The following is a 22,290-nucleotide window of genomic DNA, read 5'->3' on the forward strand; positions in this document are numbered from 1 at the left end:
TATAGATAGCGTGCAGAAGTAGATGCCTCGTGTCGCGTCCCTGTAAGCTGCTTACGGGCGCGCATCATTAGCGTACCTCGCGGGCACAAATAATCGCGCGATATAACGAGATCACGGTAATAACGATCTCATTCGCCGCTAAATTTGACGTGGTAATTTAATCGGGATATCACACGGTCCACCGCGGCGATGCTAAGATCACGGACTTTGTTTCGTGAGAATTATTATACAACCGGACCGTTCTTCTCTCGCGAAAGAAACTGGGCGGGTCGCTGAAATGTCAAAATTAATATGCTTTTCGAGTCTCGTGCGAGATTGCGTGCGTCTTTCGAGCGACGTCGCGTAAAACGCGATGTCAACAACCGCACGTATCCGAGAGATCTATATACGTTGATAAATTCCAACCGCGTTTTGACAATCGCTGATTTATACCAACTAGACGCGGTCGGGGACCTGTTGCTGCTGTAACAACGCTGCATGCACGCGGCCGCATCTGCACCCTTCTCTGTACGCGGACGACGGATTTATGGTGACACACGTTCGACAACTCGAGGGCGTACGTCAGCCACCGGCATGTGTAAGCAACGGTGCACGGTATAGATTCCATGGATCGCCGGGTCGAGGGGATGACGAAAGGATCGCCTCTCGTCCAAAGGAGGGATATTTCCACTTTGGAACTCGGCCAATGGCCGTGTGCTTTGAAATCTTATGTATTGATCTTGCTTAATCTCGCCCACATGTCCTACCGTCGCTCTAATTTATCCACGGCGATTATTTCGCGCGATGCTGCGCCGGGCGTTTCGAAAATCCCTTAAGATAAGAACGAAGCCGGTGTATTTCTAATTAAACTTGGGGATATCACGAAACTAAAGATCGTCGTATAATACAATAATTCAAGGTACTCTTCGAAATGAAATTAAATGGGCCACTTCGACGATGAAAATGGTGAAATATATATTTATGTAACTTTGCGGAAAATAATAGAGTTAAAAATAATGTTTATTTTTTTTAAATAATAATTTGAAAAAAGAAACAGTGGTAGGGTAAAGTGCATAAAGCCTGAAGATTCTACTTTTAAAACTCCGTCGAGCTTTTCCCTTGGCGACGCTTTTGCTCCGAGCAGCTTCATTCTCGAGTAGATCGTGCAGAATTGAGAAACTTCAACTTTGAGATCGTGCACCGAGTTGATGAAAGATCGTTTTCGTCTTTGCTCGAGACAGCCTGAAAGTCTTGAAATCTTGCTTTTAATTTTTTATAAATCGAGTTGCGATTTTTTCTTCATCCAGTTATCACGATTTGAAAGGATCTCACGATGCATTTTTAATTCATTTATATTATTTCTGCCACCATTATTTCTCTGCAAAAGTTCTTTCTCATTTTAGTACATATACTACAAAAATATATTTCCATTTGATACAAATATGGCATAAAGAAAATAATGGCGTGATAAATATGCTGCTAGTATATATATTAATGGCAATAACTTTGTGCAATCATCAAATCATGCAATTTCGTTTCTGGCGAAAATTATTGGGTACGTGATTTGGGTTCGACTGCTGTTGATCCGAGAACAGTGTTATGTGACGAAACATTGTAATCGATTTACGCCCCAGAGACTAATCCAGTCTTGAGATTCCCACAATATTTCAATGAATATTCATTGAGGTGTCTCTGATACGATAGTCTATTTGTTCGCCTGATAAATGCTGCAGATACCAAAGTTCGTGGGCAACATATATCTACACAGTTCGGGCAAATTATCAATCTTCTCAATCTTTTAATACAATCATTATATTTTAGGAGATACACTTAAGGAAATTGATATAAAATTTGTTATACGTTACAAGAGCGTCATTTTTAAATATTCCAACAATTGAGAAATTAATTCCGTTGCTATTAGTTTTTATCAGTTTGCAAAAAATTTGTCGTGTCTGTTAAATAAAATTGGAAACAACATTTTTGCTGCGAGCTTAAATATATCCTCTTTTTTATCTGGAAAGAAATTTTTTATTTTTTTTTCGGAATCTTCTAATTTCATTTAACGCGACGGGACAAAACGACAAACCTTTTGGCATCGACGTAATAAAATGCATAAAGCAAATTATTTTCTGAAAGCGGCAGGGAACTTAACAATTTTTTCAAAGAACACCGCCCGTTACTAACTCTTTCCAACTTCGATACTGTTTTCGTTACTCTGTTAAGGTGCGATTTCATTGACGCTAGAAACCAGCGGCAGCGTCAAGAAAATGTAGTGGGGGTAGAAGTTCCGTTGAATTTTGCGGTACGCTAAAAAGTTGAGACGGTCTGAACTTCTTCCTTCACTACATTTTCTTGACGTTGCCGCTGGTTTCTAGCGTCAATGAAATCGCACCTTTACGCTTTATCACAGTTGAATTGAGTCCTGCATAAAACACCAGTACGGAACGTTGATAAAGCATTAATAGACCGCGGCAAGGCATACCTATAATAGAAACAGACCCCATTGAGATGCGTTTATTGTCAAAGCGAATTTCTGCGACGACAGTTCGGTACACAGCAACAGGTTGAAACTTTGTTCGTGGCTTCGTTCGGGTGACTCGGCAAAAAGAAACAATCGAGGTGAATCGATCCGCTTTAGCCATCGAAGATCGCTTATTTGCTCCCAGTTAACGAAATCAAGAAATTTTCAATTGTCTATATACTTAACATTTTTTTCCTTCGACGTGAAATATGACATTAAATATTTATGAATATTCACGACTAACAGGTCATCTTTGAATTTTCGTTCAATCTTGATAATTAATTGCGTTTAGAGAGAAAATACAATTAAAGTAATTTCTCATTCATTGTTTGATCATTTTAATTATTGATTGATAGTAATTATTTTAGAAATCTAAAAGAGACTCGAAATCCACGTAATCTCAAATGAAACATCCCTTGAAAGATGTAAATTGGGATCTACGTAGTCATTCGTCACAGCCGCCACTCGAGTGGCTGAATATAGAGACGAATTGTCGTGATTAAATTAATTTCCATCTAAAAATATTTGTGCTCGCGCACCTTTGGCAAAATCACCGAGCCGATTTTAACCCGATTCCCAGCCTGAATTCTTCTTCTGGTAATAATTAGACGTGGTACCGCTTCTAATTGGCAGCCTCTAATTGGAGCCAAGTTTTCCCAAGAATGCGTTCGATGTTCGTTTGAAGTTTTCAACCGGAATTAATTATCTGCACATCGAATGCGATGTAAACGATAAGATAACACAAAAGTTTTCGCGAACATATATGTTATAGGCATAAAATGAAAGAATTCAAGTATTTCGAATCGATGATCCACGATCGATGATTTTATCCAAACTTTATCGCATTTTATTTTTATTTGTCTTAGTTTCTCGTTGTTGTCCAATTTAAATTACGAGAACGAGATAAGAGATGCGAGATCCGAGGCATATGCACATGTTTTTGGTAGTTTCTATCTGTCGCAATACTCGACGATTTCTCGAGTCCCCATTGAGGGCCCTCCTTGGGAGTCCTTTGGTCGCAACGTAATACGAAGGTCGAGTGACGCTCAAGACTGCGTAGGTCGGAGACTAATTGCCAACTAATTTGTTTTCATCCCGAACGGGAGAAAAGATTTCTCCTAGGCCACGGGCACAACATCGTTCGCGTTTTTTCCAATAATTGCGGGAAGACAGCAAACCACAATCGGCTGAATTATTCACCCCGGCGGATCGATGGCGTCGAGAATAGAACTTTTTCGACTTATTTCCAAGCCGCGTTTAGCTCAGGATTTACAAAAATACAAATCTTATACAACGAGATTGCACAACGAGACATTTTGGGTACTTGGAACTAAGAAGTTGAGACTTAAGAAACGTGGGGCTTGTTTTACAAACTTGAGGAATACTGTATTTCTAACGTGTTTAAATTTAACTCGGCAAGTTTTGCCGACGCCGCAGATATTTCGATGTCACCTAGGCTATGATAACGGATTGCAGGGCGGATTATTGGAAGTCCCAAGGCCGCAAGTTCTGCGATTTCTGCAAGTGCTGGATCGCCGATAATAAACCGAGTATCGACTTCCACGAGGGCGGCAAGAAGCACAAAGAAAATGTCAGCAAGCGGCTCAAGGAGATCCACAAGAATAGCGCCAAGGAAGCGAAGCAGAATAAAAAATTCGAGGATGACCTCAGGAAGATGGAAAACGTATGTATTTCTCACAGACAAATTGAAGTTGAAAACATGAAGAACACCAATGATAAAGAAACCCTTTCTTTCCTACAGGCGGCTATGGCTGCGTACTTGAAGGATGTCGAGAGCAACACGCGAGATATGACTGCTGAGAAAATCATTAAAGAGAAACTGAACAGGGTAGAAACGAAGGAAGTGAGTACACTCAACTAAAAGAAATCTGTTAAATTTAATGCTTAATTTTAGATATTACGCCGAGCAGAGAATCTAATAATAGAGAATCTAATAACCAGATACAATATTTTCAAGAGTTGCGCAAAGATGGAACTATATTTTTTTTACTATGTTAAAACAACGAAGCTTAATTTAAATTATTATATTTTTATTTTAATATATCAATACATTTTTATTTTATATATATTTTATATACATTTATATTATTATATATGTATATGTGATGTAATATGTGTATTTTTAGACCCCTCAAAATTGCAATCGTATGCCACCAGCCGCTCCACAGACGGTACCAAGATTCAATAACCAACAGGTGCGTAGGTTCATCAATCGGTTTTTCTAATTATTTAATGATCGAAACTCGAAACAAAACAAGCATCTTTATAAAATCCGAAGTAAAGGGTGGTTTGCTCGCGGTATCTTTGAACACCCTTGCCCGTTATTTTCTAAGAAAACTAGAACAACAATGCGAAGCGACATGCCAACTGAAACTTTTACAGTTTTTGCCGAAGGTGGATCCTTGTGACCCGGCAACTTTGTCAAAGGGCGCGCCGTCGTTCCCACGAGTCCAGCAGCACGGCGGCGAGAACAGGACTCCGGGGAAGAGTAAGGCGGGCAAGGCGAAGGGAAAAGGGAAAAAGACCCAGGAGGATGATCGTCCGACCGCACCCGTCAGGAAACTCTGGTACGAGGCTCGCAGTCCCGAAGGATACACTTACTATTGGCACATTGAAACAAATGGTACGTGTACCTTTGTCGAACTTTTTTATTCTTTGCTTTTCTGCTTTTTTCGATATCTTCTTTTGTCAGGCAGTATATTCATCAGTATCATGGCATCCCGTTTTTCTTACCTAAATTTGCATGTTTTTCCAATTTATTATTTATAATTTATATATAATTATATTTTTTATTTTTTATTTTATATAGTATATATATATATATATATATATATAAACTATGTGTATCTCAAATATCATTTTATAAAAAATAAGATTTTTTAATTTCTATATGTCAATAAATTATGAATTTGTGATTGTGTTTCTTTTATATTTCTCATTAACGTGATATTAAATTCTTTTCAAATTCCTTGGTCTTTGTCTCGTTTTTCCTTAAATTTACAACGCTGCTTTATTATATTCTACATTATCAATCCTGTTTGTTTAGCTATTATATCGAGCATTTCATAAATATTATTTGATACACATTAGAATCGGTTTGGGAGCCTCCGGCGGAGGGTTACATGACTCTCGCAGAGCAAGAAGAGGAGGCGAAGGAGGAGATGCTCCAGAAAGAGCTTATGGAACAATTGGACAGGCAGGAAGCGGTCGAGAAGGCGGATATTCTTGAGGAACAACGGGCCAATGTCGAGAGGGAGAAGCTGAGAGAGTTCAGGAAACGAGCCGTTGAAAATGACGACACCCAAGGTAACGACGAAAGCGCGGAAATAAAGAAGGAAGAGATCAAAGAGGAACGACCTTACTGGAGGGACTATAGTGTACCCGAGAGACCGCAACCTTACGGATCCTGGCAAGTTGTGGTACCAAGGTAAATATTTGAACAGCCATACTATTCCAATCGCCAAGATGGATTAAGGCATTTTTTGCGAAGATTTATCGCACAACAATAAACCCTCTGTTCTTAATATTAATTCTCGAGTGGGGACAATGCGTAAGATACAACATTTGTATAATTTTACATACGATTAAACGCGTGGCATATTACTTTTTCTCGAACTAAAAGTATTGAATTAAAAATAAGTATAAACTGAAAGTATATTCATCAATATTTATAAATGAGATAATTGGAACTTGATAAAGTTCACAAATTAAGAATGAACTTTTGCTACAGAAGTTAAGCTATATTAATTGTTCTATTAGTTGATTAATATACAACTATTTGGTACTATTATTATATGTATACAAGCGTATTATATATTATTATATACAAGTATATTATTTTATTATATTATAGTTGAATAAGATCACTCGAGGATTAATTAATTTCCCACATTGTACAGTCCCGTGATAAATGCGAGAACGTTTGATATTTCAGCAAAAACAAACCAGTGGATCTCCAGTTGCCAAAGCAACAGAAGCAGATACAGTTGCCCACATTTGAGAAAAGAGAACCACCGCCACCACAAAGGACTTTCAAAGAAAAAACTATTACACAAATTAATACCGGTGATAGTGATGATGAAAGGGCACCCACTACCTTTAAAAAGAGAAAGATCGGTAATAAGAATGTGCGCAAAAGAACAACTGACGATTGATCGTAATATTTATTTATAGAAAGTGATATGATCTTTCATCTTCCGTGGTTTAAACCTAAGGTATTTTTTAAACACACAGACAAATAAACATGATTAAATTAATACTTATTAATCATAAGTTTGCATTTACATAATTTCAGACAGAAATCTGAATTCTGTCTTCATTTATACATATTTTACTGCAGAAACCTGTAAATAAGAAACTCATACTTTGTAATCTACATAAGTATGTGTGTACATATTTATATACATACACACATATGAATATAATTTTAATTGTAAATAAATAGTTTTATTCTATTTCGTATAAAAATTTTGATCCTATAATAACTAATATTAATTTTTATTATCTCTATTTGATGTAAAATTAATGTATTAATTTTTTCAATATTAAGAAGCATCACTTACAGCAAGTAATAATGTTGTAAAATATGTACATATCTTTTTTCTTATACTATCTTTGTTCTTAATTTTAATAACGGTTCTGATATTGAAACCAAACAACTAACATTCATATACACTCTTATTGTTATCATCTGAATAATCAATAGTCAATATTGTCAGTTCTGTCATATTTGTCGTGCCATATATCATGTATCAATATTTTTCAAATTAACATTTTGTGTGCTATAAACGCACTTGCGAGATAATATATGGCGACATGGGATTATAAACATGCGCATTATTTGATAAATTTAATGTTAATAAGATAAAATTTCAGCAAATAGTGAATTGGTTGAAGCAAACAACGCGAGACTCGTCTCTGTTTTAACTAAACGAAGCAATTTACATATTTAATTGCTTTGTTTTTGCAATACATTGAGTCATATTATTAAAATATTTGAGCAAATATTCTAAGTTTTAACGAATAAGTGTGAAATTATGAATGTAAGGGCTAAAATAAAAATTATTGCGAGTATTGCACATTGTCAGTAAAAGAAATGATCTTTAAGAAACTGACAACACGTAAACTTCTCCATAAAGCTATGTACAGAATATACAGGATAAAGGTGTATGTTTTACAAATTTCTTTGCTACAGTTATTAGTTTTCAGACCCCTTGGATAAAGGTAACACTTTCACACATATGCCGCATGCACTGAATCCGAGCCAATGGTATGCTTAACATTGTTACTATTTTTCGTACACCGCACGCCATTGAGTTCATCCACAATGTCCTCGCGATTCCGTCCTTTGGTCTCCGGTAGCAACGCGTAGCAGAACATGAAATTGCACGCGCAGAAGGCGGCGAGGAGGAAGAAGCAGCCGTGCATGCCTAACAGAGCAATAAGATCGGTGAAGCTCTTCGTTATGACGAAAGCGGCTGCCCAGCTTACAGAGAGAGTTACGGTCGACGCCAGAGGGGTCACGTCACGTGCGAATATCTCAAACAGTATCACGACGGGTCCGATGCCCATTCCCACAGAATACGCTACCATGAAGGTAGATAATGCCACTACCGGTATCGAAGAATAGGCGGACACGTCATATTGGAGATTCTGAAGAGAGCAGAACGTGGCTATCACACAGTGACACACGCACATTCCTGCGGCGGATAGGAGAAACAAGGGCCGTCTGCCTAAACGATCCACCACGATCGTCGCTACCCACGACCCGAAGACCTGTAAAGCCGCCACGATAATAGCTGATGCGTTCGGCGACAACGAACTACCGGACATCTTGAAGATAGTCTCCGTGTTGCTGATCTGGATGGGAAAATCAGAAACTCAGATTGTTTTTTTGCAAAAATACAGGCTTGTTTCAAATAGAGTGAGATTGAAATTCTATAACTTTTTAAACACGAGAGGCCTGGATTACTGTTCATCACCGATAAGTCACCTGTAAATCATCGATAATTACCATCCCGAAGACTCCGCAAGTTTGTTGAAAGATGAACAAACCCAGGGCAATTATCAGTGCTTTGGTCGTCGCTTTGTCTCTAAATAAATCCGAGAACTTAGCAGTCCTCATCGACGCGATTTCCTTGACTTGCAGCTGTACATGCGACAGCGCACATTCCGCCACCAGAACGTTTCCACCTTTCAACCACTTTAAGGCTCTGGAACAGCAAATTACAACATTTCTCCTTCGCCCTCTTTAAGTAGAATATTTGCTTCTAGATCCTAATTACCTAATCGCCTCGTGCATGCGATTTTGACGCACCAGGTAGGCCGGCGATTCCGGCAAGAAGATGAAAGTGACGAAGAAGAAAATAGCTAGCGCTATGACGACCACAGGTAAAGTGTGGAAGGACATTATGCCACCCAGGATATAAGCTATTAATACCCCGGTGTTCACGGAGAACACCAGGATAGCGGCCAGCATGCCGCGGATGCTGTCGCACGAGATCTCCGAGACGTAATTCGACACGAGGAAGAACGTACCGGCGCCGGAGACACCGGTCAGAGCCCTCGACACGTAGATGTACGTGTGATTGGTGGCGAAGGCGATCAGCAGCCAGGCGATCAATATCGGTAATGTCAACGCGTAGCCGAATCTCTTCCGGCTAAATCTGTCGGGTATCACCGACAGCAGCACGGTCACGATGGTGCCGCTCAAGGTCAGAATGCCGGTCAACCAGGATACGCCAGCGTCTGTCATGGGCTCGTCCCCGACGGGCGACGAAGAACTTTGCAGCTGCAGAGCTGACGGTGACGGCCATCCTATCACGATTCCGTAAGACAATGCCAACTGATTCACTGCAAATACATGTCACGGAATAGAAGGTTTAAAGATCCAATAGAAACTTCCTAATATATTAAATATATATAATATACATATGTATATATACTTCCCAATAGAAACTTGCTGATATATCAAACATTTTTGTTAAATGTCATTTTACAAGTATTGACGTAAAACATTAGTTTACTACAAAAATAATACAATTTATTTAGAATAATCATTTGCCTAAGTCAATTGTCTTATTTTTCTTTTCTTTATAATATTTTTCTATTTTTTAAGGGCATCCATCATCGGAGGAAGTGATTTCTCTCCTTCGAACACAGGGACCAATCTACTTTCACGCGCGTTGCACACGCAAGGCACACCTCCTCCGCACCTCAAGGAAGAGCTCTCTGAGAAGAAGGGTTTTTTCTCCCGTCCAACTTACCGATCAACGCGGCAAGGAATTGCCGCAACTTTCCCGGCTCCTTCGGCGGTTTTTCGGACTTCTCCATCGCACGTTTTTCCAAACGGCCGCGACCGCACCGATAGCTCCGCAATTATTTATCGGCTTCGAGCCAGGGATTGACGAGGAGTGAAATTTGCGAATTACCAATACATTGGTACAAATAGAACGATCGTCTTGCACTCGACCCGCGTACGCGCCGTAATTCGATTTATAGCGATCGCTATTCACGCGGAAATTCTCGTCAGGAAGGGGCACCCTTATCTCGTTGTCACTCGTTAATGAAAGCGCGTGAATAATAGGCACACACAGTATTCTGTGTACACGGCAAACATTCCGCTTTATCGGATCCATCGTCGGCTTAAGGAAGTCTATTAGACTCTGATAGAATCAATAATGCAGCCGTATCTGGGCCTCGTAAATATCAAAGACCCCGAATACGCCGAAGATATGTGTACAAATGTATCTGAAACTTGATAAAATTCCGCGCTTCTTGCGTCACAATGCCTAGTTATTTTATCATTTTATTTCTAGTCTTATTATCAAGTATAAGATTGTTCCAATTTTAGCTTTATTATTATTACGTATAAACCCAATTTTATATTTAAGATCGTCTTAAGTTTGATCTTAAATAAAAAGATTTTATCCAGCAGATTAAAAAGAATCACTTTTTCCTCGATCTAAAGTTTAGATTCTATTTTTCTCGCATAATATAGGGATATAGGATATATGATTTTATTTTGATGCGTAGTTTGCCAAGCGAAGAATGTATGTACACAAATTTACGTTGAAAATATTAGACCCAAGAGATCCAGCCCGCCTGTATTTCGGCACACTTTCTATTTAACTTGATTATCATGGCAGTATCATAACTCATTATGATTTTATTTTCGTTGTTTATAATTTACACGAATAGACGGCCAAGATAGACCGACAGTGACGTCGAGTCGTGTGATTAAAAGTTTCTTTCAGAAGATGCCATCCAAGATACTGTTGTTGGAACGTTATGTATGTTCAACGGGTATCGTGATGCAAAATTTATTTATTTTTTTCTTTTGCGCAGAGACATTGTTCGAGCGGAATACAGCCACCCCACCCCCCCCCTAGTTTTATCTCATTTTAAATCATCGTGTCGTGAACAAGCGAGAGTTGCACCGCGATGATTTACTGCCGCTGCATTTCGCCGAGTTACGAAAGAGAATTAATTTACCGCCGCTGTCCGCGACCGTGCGATTCGTGATTAATTGATAAAATTACGACCCGCGGCGAGTTAATTACGACGCGGAAAACCGTGCGCAGCTACGTTTGCACGTTTGTTGTCGCGCGATAACGGCGCGCGACGACTTTTCAACGCCTAATTATGTCCCGAACTATCGTTTGACTTTAGCACGTTCCTCATTCTTCCCGAGAATTTCTTTTTTTCCCTTTTTCTTATCGCAGAGAAGATCCGGAGATCCGCCGGAGATTGTTTCAAATTCAAATCTTGCGCGCGTCGTCGCGCTCGACGTCGCGCCAATCGTGACTGGGTTCGAGGCTGGGGAGGGAGGGGGGAGAACCGTCTAGTCGCTGTCAAACAAACGATTGCAGTTTGAGGACGGTATTTATAGTCTAAATCCTATATTCAAGATCGTCCTAAGTGTGATCTTGAGAAGCTATACGTCCCGTTGGTCGAATGAAGATCTCGGACGCCCAAGATTTTGGAACAATTTTAAGTATATAAGACTTTATATTTTATACTTATATAAGATCGGATAAATACTGGACTATGTGAATAGTCCGATCTTGTCGTTTTAAATTCATAATTAAGATTTTATCCAGCCAATCAAATAATCAGTGACGATTTCAGATTCGTTTCCTCCGCGAGCTCTTATTTCATGCGTTGATATTTTTTATAGAATTCTCCATTCCGGATCCTTTTCCAGCTCGGTGGGATTTAAATCCGCGCTCGAGCGTTCCTATATCTCGCGAGAGGCTCGCGAATCGATAGTTGACCGCATCAGCTGTTCTCGCCTTCCCCCCTCCCACCCTTAAGGTCGCCACCTCGCTACCTGTGTCGTCACGGCCATATTAGGCACGCGTACAGGAGACGGAAGGAATGAGGACGAATCCGCGATAAATGAGGCTCTCCTGAAGGCTCTCGAGGTGCGCACGGTTTTTATCTACCTCTCCCGCGACGCGTCTCGCCGATCTGTAATCAATCGCCGGAAGTTGAGCGACCCGAATCGATCGCGTCGGGGAAGCGTCGCGTCGCGCATCGCCTCTGCTGTCACGATCATCTGTGTATGTGTATTGTTTTATGCGAAGCAGGAAGCAGGTCTCTTCTCGGCTGCGCTACGAGGTCTACCCGCCCCCCGCCCCGGTCGGTGGATCGCGAGCGACAATCCGCGAAGCATGGCATGGCACTGCAACGGCACTACGAACCAAGAGATGGTGACCAAGCTGAAAGGTAAATGATCCCACCCCCCCTTCCTCTCTTCCCCTGCGACCCGTCGCACGATCGACGCTTCTGAAAAGGAGGACTTGATTACCGCCGAGTTAATTAGCGCCCGAGCGCATCACCTTGCTAGAGTTACAGTCGCTCGCTTTTGCACGGCAATTAGGGACAGATTATTCGCAGATGCTGGCATACTGGCAGCGGACAGCGCGGAAGCCGCCATGGTCGCTGTTGACAGAGCCAAATACTGCCACGAGCCGGACCCTTATCTCGATCGTCCCCGAAGAATCGGTTACAACGTGACCATCAGCGCGCCGCATATGGTAAATGTGTACCTCGTCTACTTCGTGGTCTACAGAATACTGTCATGTGCATGACAGATAAGCTTACGGATCATCCTTGCTCCATAACGTTCGCATAAAGTGTTGTACAGATACACAAGAAATATACTCGCACAGCCGCGAAACATGTCTGCAAACGTATACAGTTAATAATTCAAACGACATAAACTATTAATATGATTCTCATGTGATTTATGATCAATGTAAGACTCTGACGAGCAAATTTCTTGGTTGACGCCACTTGACGTTGGTACTTCATACCTCTTTTGATTTGTTACATGTAGTACAAATTAATTTCAATATTTAATTGTAATACTCGACACTTGAGTATTACAAATGAATATCTATTTATATATAGATGAGGTTGGTAGGAACAATTATCAGGAAGGCGATTTGAAATGGGGTTATCAGAGTAACCTTCTTATCTTATTTTTACGTTATTTATGTTAAACTCATATTTGGCTTGATGACTGCAGACTTTTCCAAACAACAGTATCGACGCGTCACACAGATAATTGTCGCTGAAGATAATATACGTTTTCTTGAGAATTTAATCCGCTCGCTAACGGCTTGATAAATGACGCTCTCTCGTATCTTTTGCAGCATGCGTACGCGCTGTCTATCCTCTCCGATCAGCTCGTCGACGGCGCCAAGGCACTTGACGTCGGTTCTGGCTCGGGCTACCTGTCCGCATGCATGGCGTTCATGGTAGGCTCGCACGGACGCGTAGTAGGCATCGAGCATATTCCCGAGCTCATAGAGATCTCGACTAGGAACGTGCGCGAGGACAATCCGCACTTCCTCAAGGAGGACCGCATCAAATTTGTGGGTAAGCTCTCCGTTAACACTCGAGAGTTTCCTGTCTCTGCTGCCGTTCCTGGGTAGTTCCCCCCTCACTCAGACAGTCGAAGCTCCTTCTCTCGTCAATGTTACGCCATTCCTTCACGTCTCATTTAACCAATGAATCTGAGCGTAAAGCTCGTCAAAAACGATGAGAGAAAAATACAAAAGAGAAACGTTCAAGAAGTATTACAATTTATGCATATAGTTTGAATAAAAGATTACTCGTGATCCATCCACGTGGAGTAGGTATGTACGTTGCCGTGAAGAGTCGAACGGAACACTGTCCACCGACTGTGTGGCTTTGCTGTAAAGGTAAAAGATAAAGACTGCCGACTAACGACAGGTCATTATGAATGCGCCTAGTGGGAGACGGCAGATTGGGACACGCTGCTGACGGCCCTTACAACGCTATACACGTTGGAGCAGCGGCCGAAACTTTACCGCAGACGGTGAGCGCGAATGACACGCTAGTACGCGCAATTCGGGAAAATCAGATGTACGAGAGATTGCGAGTGAACGACGTGACTTTTTTGCTTTTTCTTTTGCAGTTGATAGACCAACTGGCTCCCGGAGGTCGACTGATCTGCCCGGTCGTGGCGATAGAAGGTTTCCAAAGGTTTCAAGACCTGCTGCAGGTGGACAAGAGCACAGACGGCACGGTCACGAAGAAGAAACTGATGCAAGTCTCTTACGTTCCTCTCACGGATCCTACCACTCAGTTACGTAATTAGAGTCGTTAAGGTGAGGTGTCTCACGGTGGAGAGAAACGCAAAAGAGTTTCTCGAGCGGACAGAATTAAAAACGATCGCGTACGAACTCGATTGATTAACGATAATCAGAACTCTTGTAACTCCACGAACTAATTTCTTTTCCACGCATGCATAGATATATGGAGTGCACGTCGTCTTCGATTGGGAATATATCAATAAACTATATATATTTTGTACACGCCCTTCTTTTCTTCGTGCCGTCCTTTCTATTAATATATCGCAGTCGCGGCTGTGTACGACGTTCGATGCTATCGCATTATCTTAGCCTGTTATCAAGAAATATTGAACTTACGGTGATATTAATGTGTTTGTTCCACAAACGTTCTTAATCCTAGAACTTCCATTAAGATGCGAGAAAGGATTGTAAGGAACGAAATTAATAATAGGAAAAATAATAGCGAATCTTAAATAACGAAGTAAAATATATCTTTATACTTTTATATACAATGAAACTCCATGTTTATTCTGTGTCCGAAAATTGCAATTGTTTACGTGAACAAATATCGTAATTTTAGGAATAGTCAAATTACAGGAGAAACAAATTTTTCCACTTTTAAGCTCTATCGCTTTATCGCGATAAGAATAGACTGTTTGATTTACGCATTCGTTGGAAGCACATATGGATTATTTGGAGGTAAAAGAAGACCTGACAAGACCGATCGAGTAGCGTCGCAATTCTGGATTTCGAGCGAAATTCGCGGGAGAAGATCGATCGAAGGGGAGCGCGGAAGCGTCCGCCAATCGGGGATCGCTGCTCAGGCCGCTTGCGTACAACGAGGGAGAGGAAACCCACGGCGACTGGCGGCCTCTTCTCGTCTATTTTTAAAAGCGCGAGGCGTGTGTGGCACGTTTCGCGCGCGAACCGTTCCTCAACGTTGCGGTCGTTGCGACGAAGGTCGCGAGCTTTCACTCAACTGCGCTCAACGAGTTCTCGATTACCCTCGCCGGCCCGCACGTCGGGCGCGTGTCGATCCAATTCGTGTCGTGTTCCGATTATAATTGTCACCAGCGCTTGACGCGTCAGGAAACGATTAGGGCGAGACGACCTAAAGACGCAGTAGTGCCCTAAATCCGAAGCGAGAAAGGGAGAAGCGGATCGTTCGTCGAAGGAGTTCCCGGAGATAACGCTCCTCGGAGCGGTTCACGCTCGGAACGTCGCCGAGCGCGAATCGAACGACGACCGGGTAGCGGCAGGTTGCCGGTCGATCCCACGGCTCGTTTGTTTGTTTTCGTCCTGAGACGCGTCACACCGGTCCGCCACGCATCTCCTCAAAATTCGGTCCCGCGAGTTCGTCGAGTGCCTTTGCGCGACGCTCGCGATCCTGTCGCCCGTCGCGATCGCCCGCGACATGGCCACGTACGGGCGTTATCGTGGCAGAAACAATCAGGATCTCGTGGAGCATCTACGGCGTAAGTATCGCGCGGTTATGCAACGTTGTGTCATCGCGTTGCCCCCCGTCGCGTCGCGGCGCCGCGCAGGGCCGTATACGCCGCCTCTCTTTATCTTGACGTCGGAGCACGTCGGTGATTGATTACAGCGCAGTTGATGCAATATTTACAATCCGTTCTATTCGGATTTACGAAAATAAACGATTGTTGCCGCTCGCGTTTGAATTTAGAGCAATTTTAGTTTGATTGGAAATACATACACATATATATATATGTGTGTATGTAAGAAAATAACTGTAGAAAATAAATGTAAATTTTACTTATATTTTTTGCAAACATTCTTATCGTTATTTAATGGAAATATGTTGCATGAAATCGTTTTTTAGGATCCAGGGTGATCAAATCTGACAGAGTGTTCGAAGTAATGAGTTCTGTGGACAGAGGGAAATACTTAAATACTTATTCCAGTGTTGCTTACGTAGACGCACCACAAGGGATCGGTTACGGTGTCACTATCAGCGCTCCTCACATGGTACAATACAGTGTATATCCTCTTTCCTTGCATATGAAAGCGTCACAATGTCCTATGTCTGAAAATCAATATTCAATTTCCGTTGTAAGATAAAGAAAAGATTGCCTTTGCGAAAGAGTTTTATTTCATTGTAAGAGTAAAGCAATAAATAGTAAATGGATACACACTGACAAAGACAAAAAAAACACTGAAAAGGAAATTACATGTTGGAAGACAAACGGAAATTCTTTAGCACGCGTATGCCCTGGAATTGCTTGAAGAAAAGTTGCGTAACGGCACGAGGGCACTGGACGTCGGTTCTGGATCCGGATACCTGACGGCATGCATGGCTCTTATGATGGGGCCGCATGGGTTGGCCGTTGGAATCGATCACATACCAGAGCTTCGAGCGTTGGCCGAAGAGAACATTCGACTAGATCACCAAGAACTTTTGAACGATGGACGCGTGGAATTGGTTGGTAAGTAAACATTTATCTTTAAATAATCACGTTTATTATTTTACGCGCCACAAGTTGCTTTCTGTATGACGAAAATTATTCGATCACGATTGCATTTGTTTAGTTGGCGATGGAAGATTGGGATATCCCAGTCGTGGACCGTACGACGCTATTCACGTGGGAGCGGCTGCTAAAGAAATGCCACAACCGGTAAGAGAAACGCTCGCGGAATTATTTTCGGTTATCCCAGAGCAAATGCAAATTTTTTGGTCTTACAGTTGATAGATCAGCTGGCCCCTGGTGGTCGTTTAATAGTACCGATGGGTCCAGAGAATTCGGATCAAACCTTAATGCAAATTGACAAGACTCTGGACGGCAAAATCAAGCAGCGATCTCTGATAGGCGTGGTGTTTGTCCCTCTCACTGACAAGGAACGACAGTACCGTCGATCATGAGGCACGTGTCAGCTCCAATAAGAGAGCGCCATTTTATTTATTTTCACGGTTACATGTATTATTTTCTTATTTTAACTTGTGAAAAAAAATAGCTCTATAGAAAAATACCTATATACATGAAATCAAACTAATTTGTCTGCAATCGCTGTCTGTAAACGCTGCACTGGCACATCCTTGCCCAACAAATTTGTTGTAAAGATTAATCGAAATTTAGTATAACAATATTTCCGTATCTTCGTGATTGCGACCGTAGTATAGCTTGTCTCAACATATTCACAAAAGAATAAGTAGATATTGCCGCAATTTCTACTCGCAGAGGATTTATATTTAGACAGGATCAATAATATGCAATAATATGCATCGATTAATGTTTTTCAGCTTATAAACTATACGAGTGCACAGTTGAGAAAAAGAGAGATAAATTTAAACTAATGTTCATCCAAATATAATATTAATAGTAGATTTGTCACTTTAGAATTGCTTAGAACTGTGATTTCAATTACTGTGAAGTTTCTTTCGGTTGATTTTATTATGAACGAAAGAAAAGATTATACCAATCAATATCTAAGTCATCATCTAATAACTTATTATTTATGTGTTCCATAATCATCTTATTGTAGGTTTCTGTCAGGAACCTATTTCACAGATTAAACGAAGAGGATTATGTAATTAAGTGTTTTATTTATTAATATACATAAAATTGTTTACATTTCCGTGTATAACGAGGCTACTATTGTACCTATCGCAGGAATCTTTTTTGCAAAGTCCCTAAAGAATCTACAAAAACCAGGATATTGTGTAGTGTAATGAATAAATTACACAATTTAACTAGTAATTTTGCAAAGATTTTGGTTCTCTGAAATTGAGCTAAAATTCTTATTAATTTATATTTATGAATATATTATAAATTATATTTATAATATATTATAATTATGATTAATAATTATATAAATTTATATTTATAATTTTTATTTATTCCACAACACTCCGTTTTTTTGCGGATTCCCTAAGGATTTTGCGAGAAAATGAATTATACAAAATTCCTGCGACAGAGCTAATACTCATTGTATATCTTTTCCATTCTTCTATCAATTTACTATCTATATTTCTATCTATATTGCGGAAACTATATTTGAAAGTAAATGTACATAATTTATAATACACATGATATCAGAATCTCAAATACTTATTATATCTGTTTGTTTGATGTACATGTAACACTTGTAGTTATGCACATTTTCTCCTAGGATATATGTGTATATAATAAATGCATTATAAATTATATAATACATTTCTAGAAATGATTTTTACGTATAACGTCAACATCGTCTATTTCTAAGTAATTTGACACCTTGCCAATTACTACGTCCTGTATAATCAAATACGGTAATACGAAATTGCACTATGCAATTGTAGTAAATATGGATAATTTAAAAACTAGTCATAAAAATAAAAATTACATGTGATGTAGATCCGTTCAAATTTTCAGTAAAATACCGCAGAAAGCTGCGCCGAGGATTCTCCGTGGAATAAAAGAATTCTCGTAAATCAGCAGCAATGTTTCACTGAGATGGCGATCGAGAACAACTAACTTATACTAATGTCGTTATATCTAAAAGCTCGTAATCATAAAACACTCCCGTCCTACCTTCGAATGTACAAAGGGCAGTGAGATCATGTTATCTTAATTTACATTCGTCTTTAGTTAAAGAGCCTTGACCATGTATAAACTGAGCGGAGCACCAGTTGCTAATCCTATACCTAAGAAAGCACCCATCATTGCGGACGCAACTTCTTTTTCCTCACTGTCTACGACTCTATAAAAGTTAATACATACAATTGCAGGGAATGATCTTGCGACCGACGGAGTTTTATTGCTGAAAATATACTTACGTAGGCGTGAGAATAAACGTTAAATTACAGAGATAGCCATTGGTTATGGCGAACACAATAGTTATCAATATGTAATACATATCACTGTGAATGTAAACAGGTAGATGATGCCTCGGTTGTGCATTGCAAAACATGAGCGCAGGTATGAAAATGCCCCTCGCGACGCTCATAAACATTACGAGCCACGGCTTGCTTCTTGGCTGCAATGATAAAAACTCGATAAACATCGCATAAACAAGTGCAAATGCTTTGTAAATCGTATTGAAACGCAGATTCTCACCCACTGAAGAATACCAGATAATACTCTTCCTGCATAATCGCCTATACTGAAGATAAGATACGTAACCACAGGTACAAAGTATATGTCTGAAAAGTCATTACAAATTATACCCATGATCATTGCTCGAAATCCATAAAGCATTGAGGTATATTACAAAGATTTCAGATTACCGTTCCACGCATTGCCTTTGCCTTTGTGTTCGCTCTCCACTAGTACAGTGATTGCCGGGTACACAGCCAGCGTTATGAAAAATACTAAGAATATGCTAACGCCATAATGCCAGGTCCTCTTTAAAATTTGCGTGTAGGGCACACTCGAACTTGTCGAAAAGCTGACTTCGCCGTTTAAGGAATAATCAGATTCCAAACAATCAGGTACTTTCTCTATCGTGTGATGCTTGAAGAATGGCTGTGAATAAAAAGAATGCTGTAGAGCGACGGTTCTTGAATTGAGCTCCGTAAACTTAATTAACAAACATAATTAAATTTTGTGAAACAAAGCCTGCGATCAAGAGCGTTTGAAAGCCGCTGTATTAAATGGAAAAAAATCGTATCTAATTTGATTTTATCTCTCCAACTATTTGTACAGTAATGATACATCGTGGAATGTATACGTTTGGTTATTATCGTAAGAAGCTTATCATACATTTATAACACACTTGCGTCGCATGCATCATCGTTTAACGTCTTAACGAAACAATAAGTGTTAATGATGATCTCATACGTTTTGCGTATGACTGATCCGGATTGAAGAAAACGTAGCACGATAATAAGTCCGAGGTATGTTCGAACAAAACTGACTCACCGCTTTCTCCAAAAGGATGTACGCGATCAGCGACAACAGTAGCACAACATCGCCGATAATGAAATACACTAAGCCGGAAAGTACCGGACTGGCACCAATCCACAGGGAGCATATTTCCGTTAGGGCCGTGAATATTCCTCCAAGAGCTTGCCCGCCGGACATCGCGGTTATGTATTTCGGCGAAAACTTGCCCACTATGCCCATTAAACTTCCTCCAAAAATTGCGCTCGCAGCTAGAAACGTATAATATTGCTGATCTTATAGCAGAACCAATTACTGTGGCACATTCTCGTTTTAAAATTCATTATTTAATAGCACATACACACCATTTACGATCGCAACTGTCGTCAAAGTAATTATTAGGAACGTATTTTGCCCTGGAAACAATCTTTCGTTATTTCTGAGTAAAATACATGAAAGTAATTATAATTATTACGATGACCGGATATAACGACAAAATAATTTGCTGGCTTACATTTGTCAGTGTCCATTTCGACAAATACAGTTGTCATAATGAAGAGCAGCAATATTATACATTGGGAACCCACCATTCTTACAGTTAGAGAGACTCTGAGAACAGTTAGAGACTAAATATAAACACATCGCTTTTACTTTTCTGATATATGATTCAAAATTACTAGTCATTCCTGACTTTTCTAGGTATAAATATAAGACTGAAACGAGATGAAACAAACTAATATTTTCTTGTATACGACTGTTGACTCTTGTCTTCAATTAATTGATCTCAAAGGCGAATGCTTTTAACAAAAAAAAAAATCAAGAATGCATAGTAATTTTGAATCACGAATAAATTCAGACATTTTTCAAACGTACGCTTGACAATTATTTCCTAACAATGATTTTTTTTTGCTTACCTCTTGCTAATAAATGCATTTATTATTAAAAACAGAGTATTTGGCAATGCACTGGCTACGCTTAAATAAGAAGTAAAACTAGCTTGGAGATCCGTCTTTTGTTCAAGTAGTTCTGCATACGTATGAGTCAGATTTGTCGAATTATTATGAATTTCTCTAAATTTGTACATCCAGTACTGAAAGAAAGACGTTATACAAGCAACAGTATTCCACACAAGCATGAGAAAAACAAAGCAACGCCACTTACGTCGTCAGCAGTGATAAAAAAACTCCATGGGATTAACGTATTTATTCCAAGTAAGTAAAACACAATGTATGCGAGATTATATCTGAAACATGCAAAAAAAGATTATCAGATATAGATCCTAAACAGACTTCATTAATAAGTGTCAAATTAAACCCAGGTAACTGGAACATACTTGTCATGTGGCTCGTACGGTTTCAAAAATGGTTTCTCGTCGGGAATCGTCACGTTAGGATCATCCACCTCGGTCTCCAAATCATCCTCAAATTCGCTATCAGACGCACCTCCCAGTAAGGGTCTTCTATTGATGGAGTACGACATGATTTCTCCCTGACGGATGACGAACTGTACAACGGATCACAAAACAAAAATATGTTAAGCAACGAAATAACTGCTTCTTTATGCAGATGCAGAATCAAGACAGAATTAATGCGTTACATTGTAAATCTTGTATATCAAATGTAAATCTAATGTAAATGTTCAGATATTATGGATGCATTGCATACCTTATCGAGAAAAACTTTCCTACTCGCGAGCCTGCATGTGAACAAAGAGCTTCTCCGAGCAAACACGTTTTTCCTTCGCAGGAAACGATACTTACGGAGGCTGCGCGAAGGATGGGAACGTCTCAAGCGGGCAGTGGGATTTCCGAGCGACCGTGCGTAGCCCTGGAAAGCCGCGGTTGAAGCATCTCTGGCACGAGACTGGCGTTGTCTGAGATCACGCCCGACCAACGAGAAGATCACGAACACGAGCGGACAGAAGACGCCTCGTGCTCGTGATCTTTTTTGCTCGTCGGATCGCAGTGCAACAGCCTCCACCTCGGTCCACTCTGGGCGATCGAGGGCACGATCTCCTGACTGGCCAATCTCTCCCGTCTACGTACAGCTGGCTGGCATTCTCCCGTTCTCCGACCATATCATGCACACCTCCTCCTGTCTTTGTTTGTGAAATGATTCCAGAGCTCAGATCCCCCACTTGAATCAGTCAGGCCAGAAGCCAGAACACCTCCTCCTGTGCAATGTGCATGACACGCCCCGCACCCCGCACGCCTATACTTCTGCTCATGCTCGGCACGCATCGATCAGCTGGTCGAGCTGTGGTCACGTGGTCCTGAGGTCCTGAGGATCTAGGAGCGTGGGAGCTGAGCCGCTGAAGTCGATCCCATCATCTAGCGATAATGAAGGAT

The 22,290-nt window shown here is 40.5% G+C and overlaps 5 protein-coding genes across 19 annotated transcripts in view; 3 read left to right on the plus strand and 2 right to left on the minus strand.

The window, feature by feature from the left end:
* LOC139820985 (uncharacterized) overlaps positions 1-6,975 on the plus strand; it is a 32,886-nt gene extending 25,911 nt beyond the window's left edge. The window contains exons 2-7 of one of the 2 annotated variants that reach the window (XM_071791634.1): positions 3,977-4,184; positions 4,263-4,364; positions 4,648-4,716; positions 4,916-5,144; positions 5,612-5,948; positions 6,456-6,975. In XM_071791634.1, the coding sequence (XP_071647735.1) occupies positions 3,977-4,184; positions 4,263-4,364; positions 4,648-4,716; positions 4,916-5,144; positions 5,612-5,948; positions 6,456-6,675 (1,165 nt within the window). In that variant the 3' untranslated portion in view covers positions 6,676-6,975. Of the gene's footprint in view, positions 1-3,976; positions 4,185-4,262; positions 4,365-4,647; positions 4,717-4,903; positions 5,145-5,611; positions 5,949-6,455 lie in introns of both variants that reach the window. The other variant, XM_071791633.1, reaches the window with a different exon arrangement.
* Positions 6,666-10,035, minus strand: LOC139820983 (facilitated trehalose transporter Tret1). Its single transcript, XM_071791631.1, has 4 exons — positions 9,787-10,035; positions 8,806-9,373; positions 8,535-8,733; positions 6,666-8,380 (listed from the first exon to the last, which is right to left on the minus strand). The coding sequence occupies exons 1-4, from the start codon at positions 9,851-9,853 to the stop codon at positions 7,754-7,756; spliced, it is 1,461 nt and encodes a 486-aa protein (XP_071647732.1). The 5' UTR covers positions 9,854-10,035; the 3' UTR covers positions 6,666-7,753.
* A 1,339-nt stretch (positions 10,036-11,374) lies between these two features.
* LOC139820987 (protein-L-isoaspartate(D-aspartate) O-methyltransferase) lies at positions 11,375-14,368 on the plus strand. 12 transcript variants are annotated; one of them, XM_071791640.1, is made up of 7 exons: positions 11,375-11,516; positions 11,700-11,946; positions 12,109-12,250; positions 12,405-12,561; positions 13,183-13,408; positions 13,786-13,871; positions 13,971-14,368. In XM_071791640.1, exons 3-7 carry the CDS (start codon positions 12,201-12,203, stop codon positions 14,151-14,153), a joined length of 702 nt encoding a protein of 233 aa, XP_071647741.1. In that variant the 5' UTR covers positions 11,375-11,516; positions 11,700-11,946; positions 12,109-12,200; the 3' UTR covers positions 14,154-14,368. The 12 variants fall into 12 exon arrangements, 10 of the variants coding, with proteins under 10 accessions (XP_071647741.1, XP_071647740.1, XP_071647742.1 ...); XM_071791639.1 differs by having other exon boundaries at positions 12,112-12,250; XM_071791641.1 differs by having other exon boundaries at positions 12,119-12,250.
* Positions 14,369-14,818: 450 nt separating this feature from the next.
* Positions 14,819-18,294, plus strand: LOC139820989 (protein-L-isoaspartate(D-aspartate) O-methyltransferase). 3 transcript variants are annotated; one of them, XM_071791648.1, is made up of 6 exons: positions 14,819-15,602; positions 15,968-16,113; positions 16,346-16,571; positions 16,675-16,760; positions 16,829-17,006; positions 17,626-18,294. In XM_071791648.1, exons 1-5 carry the CDS (start codon positions 15,542-15,544, stop codon positions 17,003-17,005), a joined length of 696 nt encoding a protein of 231 aa, XP_071647749.1. In that variant the 5' UTR covers positions 14,819-15,541; the 3' UTR covers position 17,006; positions 17,626-18,294. The 3 variants fall into 3 exon arrangements, with proteins under 3 accessions (XP_071647749.1, XP_071647748.1, XP_071647750.1); XM_071791647.1 differs by having other exon boundaries at positions 14,822-15,602; positions 16,829-18,294; XM_071791649.1 differs by lacking the exon at positions 14,819-15,602 and adding an exon at positions 15,631-15,890 and having other exon boundaries at positions 16,829-18,294.
* Positions 17,667-22,190, minus strand: Ent1 (Equilibrative nucleoside transporter 1). Its single transcript, XM_071791632.1, has 10 exons — positions 21,277-22,190; positions 21,105-21,186; positions 20,858-21,033; positions 20,458-20,552; positions 20,309-20,359; positions 19,983-20,215; positions 19,349-19,586; positions 19,179-19,264; positions 18,899-19,098; positions 17,667-18,822 (listed from the first exon to the last, which is right to left on the minus strand). Exons 1-10 carry the CDS (start codon positions 21,420-21,422, stop codon positions 18,711-18,713), a joined length of 1,419 nt encoding a protein of 472 aa, XP_071647733.1. The 5' UTR covers positions 21,423-22,190; the 3' UTR covers positions 17,667-18,710.
* Between the last annotated feature and the right edge of the window lie 100 nt (positions 22,191-22,290).

The sequence above is a fragment of the Temnothorax longispinosus genome, chromosome 10 (assembly GCF_030848805.1).
Source record: "Temnothorax longispinosus isolate EJ_2023e chromosome 10, Tlon_JGU_v1, whole genome shotgun sequence".
NCBI classification, from domain to species: Eukaryota; Metazoa; Arthropoda; class Insecta; order Hymenoptera; family Formicidae; genus Temnothorax; species Temnothorax longispinosus.

Coding starts and splice junctions, on each gene's coding strand:
- Ent1 (XM_071791632.1), bottom strand. CDS start 21,422: ATGTCGTACTCCATCAATAGAAGACCCTTACTGGGAGGTGCGTCTGAT. Junction 21,034..21,104: donor TTTTTATCACTGCTGACGAC/GTAAGTGGCGTT, acceptor TCTTTCTTTCAG/TACTGGATGTACAAATTTAG. Junction 19,265..19,348: donor CAAAGGCAATGCGTGGAACG/GTAATCTGAAAT, acceptor ATGACTTTTCAG/ACATATACTTTGTACCTGTG.
- LOC139820989 (XM_071791648.1), top strand. CDS start 15,542: ATGGCCACGTACGGGCGTTATCGTGGCAGAAACAATCAGGATCTCGTG. Junction 16,114..16,345: donor CTATCAGCGCTCCTCACATG/GTACAATACAGT, acceptor GAAATTCTTTAG/CACGCGTATGCCCTGGAATT. Junction 16,572..16,674: donor TGGACGCGTGGAATTGGTTG/GTAAGTAAACAT, acceptor GCATTTGTTTAG/TTGGCGATGGAAGATTGGGA.
- LOC139820983 (XM_071791631.1), bottom strand. CDS start 9,853: ATGGAGAAGTCCGAAAAACCGCCGAAGGAGCCGGGAAAGTTGCGGCAA. Junction 9,374..9,786: donor ATTCCTTGCCGCGTTGATCG/GTAAGTTGGACG, acceptor ATGTATTTGCAG/TGAATCAGTTGGCATTGTCT. Junction 8,734..8,805: donor CGCATGCACGAGGCGATTAG/GTAATTAGGATC, acceptor TTGCTGTTCCAG/AGCCTTAAAGTGGTTGAAAG.
- LOC139820987 (XM_071791636.1), top strand. CDS start 11,477: ATGAAGATCTCGGACGCCCAAGATTTTGGAACAATTTTAA. Junction 12,251..12,404: donor GATGGTGACCAAGCTGAAAG/GTAAATGATCCC, acceptor CACGGCAATTAG/GGACAGATTATTCGCAGATG. Junction 13,872..13,970: donor CCGAAACTTTACCGCAGACG/GTGAGCGCGAAT, acceptor TTTCTTTTGCAG/TTGATAGACCAACTGGCTCC.